At 39.0% G+C, this 10,700-nt stretch overlaps 1 protein-coding gene across 7 annotated transcripts in view; it reads left to right on the forward strand.

Moving 5' to 3' along the window:
* KIAA0319 (KIAA0319 ortholog) overlaps positions 1–9,338 on the forward strand; it is a 56,442-nt gene extending 47,104 nt beyond the window's left edge. For 3 of the 7 annotated variants that reach the window (XM_051799491.1, XM_051799494.1, XM_051799493.1), the window contains 6 exons: positions 363–522; positions 1,820–1,962; positions 2,557–2,679; positions 4,076–4,166; positions 5,667–5,758; positions 6,615–9,338. In XM_051799491.1, the coding sequence (XP_051655451.1) occupies positions 363–522; positions 1,820–1,962; positions 2,557–2,679; positions 4,076–4,166; positions 5,667–5,758; positions 6,615–6,793 (788 nt within the window). In that variant the 3' untranslated portion in view covers positions 6,794–9,338. Of the gene's footprint in view, positions 1–362; positions 523–1,819; positions 1,963–2,556; positions 2,680–4,075; positions 4,167–5,666; positions 5,759–6,614 lie in introns of those variants that run through there. The other 4 variants (XM_051799492.1, XR_007906648.1, XR_007906649.1 and 1 more) reach the window with 4 other exon arrangements.
* Positions 9,339–10,700: the final 1,362 nt, after the last annotated feature.

The raw sequence follows: 10,700 nt of genomic DNA on the forward strand, positions 1-10,700 counted from the left end.
AGTAGTAAATAAGTAGCAGGGAACTCAGTAATTAGAGTCACCTAATGCTTACCTCTGACTTTAAGATGGCAGCATTTAGGGGAGCAGAAGTTGCTATTCTGCACAGAAATATGTAAATGCTGAACTGAAGTGCACCCTGAAGTACTCTTATTTCAATTGATGACATTGGTTTGTTTCAGAGGGAATGTGACAATATAGGCTAAGTACTTTGTTAAGAACATGAAAGAGTTGGCTTTTCAGTGATACAGGTCTTATACAGGAAAATACAGTATTAATAAATACTTTCAAGTACTGCATGTTGTCTTCAGTTGGTACTGAAATTTGCCAGGCTCTGAAAGAATAGTATGTTCTTCTTCTGTCAGATCCCAAAAGGAATGGTCTGGTGGAGCTGATTCTGCAGGTTGGAGTGGGACAGCTGAGTGAACAGCAGAAGGACACTCTGGTGAGACAGCTGGCTGTATTGCTGAATGTTTTGGATTCAGATATCAAAGTTCAGAAGATACAAGCCTACTCAGATATAAGGTACAAAGATATCCTCCTGTACCCGAAAGATTTGTGATTTTCTTTGCCTCTTTCACAGCTCATAATTAGTTGCAAAATAATCTTTTGTAAGATGACAAAAAATGCTGTACTTCTCAACAGAATGTACTTTAAGAGGTGAATGTCTTCTGCGGTAGAAAATCGATGAAATAAGCTCTGTGGAGGTCTAGAACTGAAGTATTTTGTTTTAAAAAAAAATCAGACTTTTTCTCTATAGATTTTTTTATTTTTTCCTTTAGAGAAAGTTCATGGATATATATTTCAGTGTCTTTGTTCCCTAAAGTGCTGCTATTTTTTCAAAATGCTGGACAGAGCAAAACAGAGAGACTTTCTCACAGTGAAGCAAGTATTGTATTTCAAAATAAGGTTCCAACTCTATTTGATCAAACCGTTTTGTTTCTACTTCTTCTCTAAGGTTTTGATATTGTTAATATTTTATAAACATTTTCCCAGGTAACTGGCAATGAAAACCCATTTTTTGCAGAGGAAACTCCACAGTGGGTACTCCTACATGTGGCATTTTACTTTGAAGTAGAAATACCCTCTCTGCCTGCTGTAGAGAGCTAGAGATGGCTGTGCATGCCCACAGAACCCAGCTCATGTTGACATGAGTTACCTTTAAATTCCTTCCTGTTAACTACTTGGTAATTTAAAGCCCATTTTGGTGTTTATTTAGCTCTTGGGGAACCTCTTAAAATTTAAAAACACAGTTTGGAAAATCTACCATTTATGGCTGTGATATTTTTAATAACAGCGTTTTAAATTAAAATGTTCCCTGAAGTGTCTGATACAGGATGAGATCAACACCACCCAACTTGTAAGCTGTGGATGATGGGGGAAGAGGCCTTCCATATGAAATCTCTGTATCCCTTGCTTCTGAGCTTTTTCTCCTATTTAATTCGGTTTCCTAAAGTTAGTGAAATTGCTTCAGAGCACTTTATGACAGGTTCTGCATGAGGGTGGAGAAAGCAAATGTATATGTACTTCTTAAAGCAGAAGTCAGGAGGACCAAGAAGGGAATTACATTTGCTGTTGTCCTCACATTTCTTCTGTGAAACTGAGAAGCCAAAGAACTGCTGGTGCTCCAAACTCAGAATGAAGTCTGTGTCATTTGAATGGAGTTGACTGATCCATGGACAGAATTCCCAAATCTTTATCAGTGGTGACATTTGCTTTCCAGAAACAAACAAAACTAAAGGCTATATATGCCTTTATACTTTTATTACTGAATGCCTGACAAAAGTGATCTTTGACAGCAGTCATGACCTTCTTTCTGCAGCACCGCAGTTGTGTTCTACGTGCAGAACGGGCATCCTTCCACGGTGATCAAGGCATCAGATGTCTCAAGAACTCTGCACCTGCAGCTCTTGAAACAGAAGGCTGACTTCCTGCTCTTTAAAGTCCTGCGAGTTGACACGGCTGGTGTGTTTTGTACCGTGCTTGCTCATCTTGGAACTCTGCATGCATTTGGCTAACACAGTGCCTGGAAACAGTGCATGAAGGCCTTCTGTCTGCCATTTGGTGTCTGGGCTTGGGTGTAGCTTTCCAAAAGATAATATTGAAGACAATACTTAAAATGTTTCATGATTTGTGGAAAACTGGTGCCAATTACTTGTATTCTTTTAAAAGACATCATCTGTGACAGCAGGCAAAAGTACATCTTAATCTGGTCTGCATCAGGAAGGCCTGGAGAATGAGGATAAGGATACCTTACATAACATCTTTTCTTGGAAGATGGGCAAAATTCAATATAGCCATAATATAGATATGTTTCATGTCTCTGGTTCCTTCAGAGCTTATAGTGTTCAGTAAATAGGCTGGTAACCTAACTTGTTCTTGTCTGCAAGTATCAGGCAGAATGATCGGGTGACTGCTGTGTTATAACCTAGTCTTCTAATATTTTCAATATAGATAGGCCACTAGGGTTTCTTATAATGAATTGCTGCTTTTGCCCAAAAAGGATGCGTGACAAGTTGTCCGTTTGCACAAGTGACCCACGTTTGGTTTTGTTTGTAGCCTGTCTTTTGAAATGCTCTGGACACGGGCACTGTGACCCCATAACAAAGCGCTGCATTTGCTACCAGCTGTGGATGGAAAACTTGATACATCGTTATCTAAATGATGGAGAGAGTAATTGTGGTGAGTTTGGTGTTGTGGAATGTATTTTAAGAGTAACTCGTAGTCTTGCGACTGTTGATTATTTGCTCTCAGAATGGGGAATACTTAGGAGGTAGATGTTGAGGGAGGACTAAAACGGTCTCTGTTTTCCAGCCCAGCAGTACATTTCTGTAGAAAGGTATTTGAATAATTTCCTGAAATTACAATGTCTTGGCAGTAGTAACCTGTATTTAAAATATTTTAAAAGTTTAAATTTTAAAAAGAATCACTATCTGATGAAAAATATGTGAAAATTTTCTCACGGGAGAGAAATTTTGCAACAATTTGGGGCCAGTTGGAGGGATTGTTTAATAACATGGGCAGTGGAAAGCTTTTGAGTAGGAGTGTTGCAAAACTGTAAAAGAGACAGCAACTTAGATTCTCTGAGTGGGTGGTTGATGCTTCTGTGCCAGAAGTGTGATCTGATCTAAGCAAAGAAGACATCAGTGTTCTGGACTGACCAATACTGTCACCTTTAGAACCTCAGTTTCTTAGCATGATTAATTCCACTGTTTCTTTCAGTTTACCTGTTGCATCTAGGAGATGCAATTTAGGTTCACCAGCATCATCCTGTCCATATTCTATGGCACATCTAATTTATCAGCCTAAATTCTCTATTTCAAAAAACTAATACTTAAATTGAAATTTAATTTGTCTTCTACTTAAGTTGAAATAAAGCTCAACTCTCTAAGTACTGTGCAGGCTTGGAGACATTTGCTGAGCAATGCACTAGTCTTCAAGTAAATCTATAAATGCTTATAAGGAGCTTAGTACAAGCCATTAAGTAACCATGGGCTATGTAGTAAACAAAGACTAATGACAACCCAAAGAGGGTGGTAGGTTTTAAGCCTGAGGCTAGGACCTCCTGTAGCCCTGCTGTGCTATTCCATAGTATAATAATAACACTGAAAATAGTGAACATGTTGGAGTTCACATTATTGCACATCTCTCTGTATCCTTCTCTTTTCCTGGATTTATAAATGTAAGTGTGCAGGTAGAAAGATCTATCTCTATTCAGCTGCTCTTTTAAAGCACTACTGCTCTTTTAAAGCCAGACCTAGAGTACACCTATGTTTATTTCAGTTAGAGAATGATAACTGAGGTGGTAACCATGCCCCTTTGCAGGACTTTCAGTTCTCACATAGACTTCAGAAATCTTGGGACGGTAAAAGGTATTAGAGTGGAAGAAAATTTTCTAACGTGCACTTTCAGTCTTAAAGCTTAAGAGTTTTTAGGAATTCTTCTGAGAATATGAATGTGCTGAGTTTTCCTAACTTCCTGTTGGCACTCCCCATTTCTCAGAATTGGTTATTTTAATAGGGTTTGTATTAGAAATTATTCATCACTTTACAAAGCACTGTTGTGTTTCTTTTTTCAGAGTGGAGTATACTCTATGTGACTGTATCTGTTTTTATTTTGATTGTGGTCATGGTAGGGCTTGCCTGGTTCTGCATCTGCTGCTGCAAGAGGTACATGATTTGTGTTTCTTTTTGATGGGGTATATGCAAAAACTGCCATATTTTAGTCCAGTCCTTAGCACTAAACCACTGAATTCTTTTCAGACATGTGAGGAGCTTCCTGTAGCTGTTTCTGTAGAGACACACTTTTGTTGAAAAAAAGAGTATCCATTTGTGTCTCTGTGCTTCTCTACATTAAAAAACCCAAAAAGCTAATGTTGCAGTATCATTTGTATGAAGTGATAATTATTGTCAAAATGCTGAGAGTATACTACAGATCTTCACAGTCTCCAAGTCCTCCAGGTATTCTATGCAAACAAAAAAGAGGCACACCCTGAAGGTCACTCAGTGATAATGGAATGTTCTAGGCCATGGGAAAGGATCTGCTCCCAGTCTTGTGTTTCCCCTGGACAGGAAGGGTGGGTAGGTGGGCTGCATGTGGCTAACAGGCAAGGAGTACTTCAGCGATCTCAGTTATGCAGACTTCTTGCTTCCTCTTTCCTTAAACAGTTCTATCTACTACTCTGTGTTGTTTCCCTTTCTGTCCTCCCTCCAGTCTTTCGTGGTGAGCTGATAAGAAATTCTCTTTCAAGTGACAGGCCCCTGCAAGTTCTGTCACTAGAGCAAGTGTTTCTGCTGCAGCCCAAACGGCTCAGCAAATAGATAGCTTGTTCAGGTGTTAGTAAAAATGAAATGCTGTCAAAATCTTTCCATATTTTCAACTTTTTGTAGTATATAAAGGATGTGTGGGAGTTGATGCCGATTTGCTTTTTGTGGTTGAAGGAACAGTGCTGTTAGTAGAAAACTTTAGATAGTAAAGTTTGTCCCACTCCACTCCCACAGTGTGGAGCCTCACAGGCTTGTATAGATTTGATGATAAAGGGATTCTTTATTAGTTCAGCTGCTTTTGTCCTTTGTCCTCATGTTGCTTATGCCAGAGAGTGAGGGCTGGTTGATACAGATCCATGTGAAAAAGGGGAAAGAAATGCTGCACAGGACAGAATGGCAAGAGATTCCCTTTGCTTTGGGGAAACTACAGGGGAAAGTACACTGTAGTCCTAAGATTTGACTGGAGTTTTGGAGGTTTTAAAGACTTTGAGTTGCCAAATGAATTCTATTTTTTTTTTTAGAAGACCATAGAGGCCAAGTGGGTGGCTGTTGTTGTAATGTTGGCTGAGCAGTAAAGTGGCTTCACTGTGAACTGTGAGGGCAAATGAATATATGTCTGCCTTGTCTGTAGTAACTATGTTGAAGTTGAACAAACTGAACCCCTGTGGCAAATAAATCTTACTTTCTTCATCTTTGTATATCAGAGAGAAAATAAACTATGCTGTCTTGTCCAGATTGTACAGTTGCTTTATGCAGGTATAAACTGGAACAACTATTTTAAAGTGGAGGTGAGAAAGTACAATGACACTGTGTATATCAGGGTATATAGCTATGTGTATGAAAAGGACCAGATTTATGTGTGTACATGAGAATGACATGTCTTTGTGGTAACTTCCTTTCTAGCAGAAAGAGGACAAAGATAAGAAGGAAAACAAAATATACCATCCTAGATAACATAGATGAGCAGGAGAGAATGGAGCTACGACCCAAATACGGTAAGTGCTATATGGTAAGCTGTGAACTCATCCACCGAGCGTACAGTCAATGTGTCTGAATTGACAGCTGTAGTCAGGAGGAGCCCAGAAGCTGGCCTAAAAGTTTGGAAATGGTAGAGTCAGACAATGGAGTGGCTAGAGGGGAATTGCTTCATTTCTTGTATGAAGCCTTGGGCTCAGCCACTGCTCTGAGCTTCTTAGTTAATCTTAATTTAGAACATTTTATTGTCCCACAGACATTCTCTATGTAACCTTTTCTCCTCTGCACATGCTTTAATTTGGAGCTGTTTTTATTGCTGCCCAGCAGTTCCTTCCTGACCTATAAGTGCCCTGTTAAACCTCAGTAGACTTCAGCTGCTGTTTACATATATTTTGATTTCCTTAAATTCCAGTTTTTAGCAGGGGAAGTGTTGGAATCCAAGAAATTAGAATCATCCTGAGAAATTGCTTTCCTAGAAAGACAGAGATAACATTTCTGTAGAAACCATGACCTTTCATTCCCACTTGTGTTAATAAGACACTTGAGTAGACAGACTAATTTCCAGATTTAAGCTATTAAAAGTACATTAGGTATGTACTAAGATAATCTAATTGTTTCAAATTTAAATGCATATATTCAGATTTCAGAGCCATAAACTGATAGGCCTGTAGTGAAGTCGGAAGAGTATCTGCCCGACAGTATGTGATAGTTCTTAGGCCAGTTTTTATACTGGTAGTGGCAGTGGTGCATGCTGTTACATTACACTGCAGAGAAGGTTTTCACTTACTTTTCATATCACAGCAGGGACAGTGGTGGTTAGTTATTACTAAAAAGTCAAATCTTTCTAATGAGTTTGTTTTGCTTTTTTATTGTCAGGTATAAAACACAGAAGTACAGAGCACAACTCCAGTCTGATGGTCTCTGAGTCAGAGTTTGACAGTGATCAGGACACTATCTTCAGCAGAGAAAAGATTGAAAGAGAGAATCCTAGAACACTTATGAATGGATCCATCAGAAATGGAGTTTCCTTCAACTACAGCTCCAAAGACAGATAACTGAATGAGGGTAAAAGCACAGAACATGCTGGTGCGACACATCTGAAACATGTTGGCTCACCTCTGTTTTTTCTAGAACCAAAAGCTTCCTAAATTATCAATTAATTGCAGATGAAAGGGTAAATTTTTAACACAGGTAGAGGAAGGAAGAATGAAGGAAGAAAGATTAGATGGTCCACTAACTCCTCTTGTCACCATTATAGGAACAAGGAAAAGCACATCTTATTTCTTCCATGTTCCATACTGAATGTTTGTCTGAACTTCTGAAGACCCTTTTTTCTATGTCACTGCTACAAAATTAGCCAGGGCTGTTGTGCTACAGACTGTGATAACTAACAATGGCATATAGATTCGTGTCCTGTGCTCCTAGCACTCTCTTGGAGAAGCAGTGTGGTTTATAACAGCAAAAACCGATATAGATAAATTCCATTACAACTATAGAGAGTAATATGTGGCCACAGACTCCATCTTAATTTTCAGTTCAGGATGGAAACACAGAGCATTTTTAGTGCATTGTGTTTATCTTACTGCGCTTTGTGAATTCTTTTTCTAGGGTGGAAATTCTTTTCTAGGGAATTCTTTTTCATGAGGTGGAAATGTCTTTGTTTTGTTTTCAGAGAAAGTTTTCCCCTGTATTTTCATAGGAGGTATGATGTCTACAGGAAAGTCCAGCCTTAGGTTGATTCTGTAATGATGAAAGTGCTTTATCTATGCCATGTCCATCCAGGAAACTGTAGCGCCTTCAGAAGCATTTTAAGCATCTCAAGCAACCTTTTGCTTAGACATCACTTTTGAGGAGCTCTGAACCTTCTAAGACTAAACACTCAGCCGAGACGAGTTTTCATCTGTCAGCCTTAGTGCTCAGTTAAAGAACGTGCCAGGCACTTGTGTAGTGAAATGCTTGTGGCAAATACCGTGTGTGAAACAGGAGGTTCAACACTTACCTTCATTGTCATGGGAATTGGTACTGAACAAGGTTTTAGCTTGAACATTGAACTGTTTTACTTCTTCCTCTGTGGCTGTTCAGTGACTGGATGTGTTGACCTAAAAAGATCCTTTCAGGTTTTTTGCAAGGGTAGGTGTATTGAAGTTCTTAAAATCCTGTTCACAGTCTGGATAATTTCTTCACAGCCTGCTTGTTAGGCTTTAAAATCATGCCCCCACAATACTGTCCTTGAAATCCCAAACTGAAGACCTGGCTTTTATACATAAGCCTCACTTGGTGGGGACATCTGTGTCCGTGGTACTATTTAGCCATGACGTCAGCTTTTCCTGGGGGTACTCTACTGATGTGCTGGAGTCTTGGGCTGAGATGGAGGAATGATGTGTTTTGATGGAGAAAACATTCCTCTGGGAGCATTTTGGAGAGTTTTTTTGGTTTTAGTCCAGAAGTAGAGAACCCAATATTGGAGAAGGATGGAGCAGTATAGAGATCAAGGGGAGCAGCATAGAAGGCTCAGGGAGGGTATATAGCTCATCTCCATCATGAAGAATAATTTAGTGGAGAATTTCAGGGCTTTCTCCATCTCTTCTTAGAAGTCTGAGAGACCAGAGTGGCTGAGTTGAACACTGGGGCTTCTGTGCTTCTCTTGTTAATGGAGTTGGGCAACTAGGTTGGAAGGAATCAGTAGTCAAAAGTTGCAGCAACACGGCATGCTCATAACTTGTTTCATACCTTTGATTCTCAAATGCAGCCAGCAAGAGTCCATAAGGCTACTGATACAGCACTGAGGAATATTTATCCTGTGCCCAGCCCTGCATTTCTCTGAAGAGCTTTGTGTGGCTGCAGGAGTCATCGTGGAGGGAGAGGCTGTGAAGAGCTAAAAAGGGCTAGTGCAGGTGTTGTCTATGTTTTTCCCATACCCACCAGCAAGGTGCAGTATAAATGGTATGATTTGCTTTCTTCAGAAACCAAGTTTCAACTCTGTGTATGGGGAGTTTAGCATATTTATTGAAACAAATCTACTTTATCACACTCTCCCCCTTCTTGAGAGTGTGTGTGTATATGTATATATATTTTTAAATAACTTGTTCAATAAAAGCAAGGTCAGCTTCTGATGTCTTTCAGTTTCTGCTCCAGATGTGTTAACGTTAATAATGCAGTGTTTACTTTAAAGTATTCCTGAATAAAGTTAAGGCCCACTCAAAATACTGATTTTTTTTTTTTCATTTGAAATTCAAATGTTGGGCTTAATCCATTCTGCACAACTTCCCAGAATGGTCCAGCAGGAATCATGCTCATGGACACATGCATTTTTAAACAAGCAAACAAGTTGCTTAAGCAATTTCAACTTTGTATTTGCCATGCTGCCATTAATGCTTCTGCTAAATACTCTCTCCAGTGTGCCTTTATCTATAAACTTACCTTTTAGGACATGGTGGTGCAGTCAGCAGCATCCATCAGTTTTGTAAGATCAGTCACTTTATATGTTTTGGGTTTATTTTATGTTTAAAGCCAGTGCAAAAGGCTAGGAGGTTGTTCTTTCAAGGAATTAAAATTCGGACATCTTTTTATGAAAAATAAAAACCAAAACAAAACAAAAAACCAACCAAACAAAAAAACCTGAAACCCAACCAAACAAACAAAAAAAACCAACCAAACAAAAACCCCAAAACAAAAACCCAAACAAAACCCCAAAACTGAAGGTTGATTCTCTAGTAAAACAAGTACAGGAATCAGGTTTTTCTTGTTCTGTGTGTAAGCATACATTGTCAACTCTGTCCTTTTAGGTAAACAGTCTTCTCTCCCTCTGTCAGATGCATCACATATAAGTAGTGTTCAGGCATCTGTTTTGTGCTGACAGCTGTTTGCTTATAGGGTATCAATTTTGCTTTTCTTGGTCTCTGTGGGCAAACAGAAGTGTGCACACATACAAGGAACTTAACAGTGTGTGAACTTAACAGAGAGAGAGTGAGTGGGTGCATGTGTTCTCTGTGCTGGATGCACACTTTCCTTAAATATTCTGATGTTCTTGAAATAATTGAGTTTAGGCAAATGTCCTGTTTCTGCTTTTAGCCTTAAGTGAAACTAGTTTTCCCCCCCAGTATACTGATAATGGGCAGTAGTCAGATGGAGCTTTGGGATGGTGGTAATAAAATGACATTTAGTGTAGTCTTCTGCCATTTATTTGAGGTTTGAGAGAGGTAAACATTCCTCTAGAAGAAGGAAAATGGGATAGAGAGGTGAATTCATTTCTTAATATCAGTTATTGCTTATCATTGATCCTATCTAGAATATTAATCCCATATTTCTGCATCAAAGAAAAACCCATTTCACGTTCCTTTTATATCCTGAACTCCCCAAGGCAAAGGAGAGAAATAAAAAGTTTAGAATTAAATTTTAAAAAGGAGGCAGCAAAGGCAAATAATTCTTGCACAGGCTATGAATCAAGTGCAGATGAGCTGCAAATCTGTAGTTTGTATCTGTATGGAAGCACTTCTCCCTGTGGGTGGATGGGTGAGTTATTACAGAACTTATATTAGGAACCTGTTTCTAGAAAATGTTATTTATTGCTATTGTATTGTAACTGGAACTGTTTTCGAGCTGAAATTGCTACATTTATGTAACTAATAAATTTTTGTCTTTCCTTTTAGGAACTTGTCAGGTACTCTTTTAGGCATGGTGTACTGTATTGGACTCAACACTCAGGTCAGGCTAATAGACATACGTTGTATACCATAGCTTATGTCTGTACTCAAACATAAAAGCAGTGCAATAGCTGATCCCTTCCTTTCCTACTGACAGAAGCATCTTCTTCGACAGAGGTGACATAATTCAGTACTTCAGAGAGCAGGAAAAAAAATAATTTACTGCAGTTCACAGTAGGTTTTCTTGTGGTGCTTGTCCTTACTTGGTTTAATTGGCTGTGTGTAAATAATCACCAGCTGTCATACCGAGTGTGGTAAT

This window comes from Manacus candei, unplaced genomic scaffold (assembly GCF_025592945.1).
Source record: "Manacus candei isolate 608988 ecotype Guabito, Panama unplaced genomic scaffold, ASM2559294v1 h1tg000049l, whole genome shotgun sequence".
In the NCBI taxonomy this organism is placed as follows: domain Eukaryota; kingdom Metazoa; phylum Chordata; class Aves; order Passeriformes; family Pipridae; genus Manacus; species Manacus candei.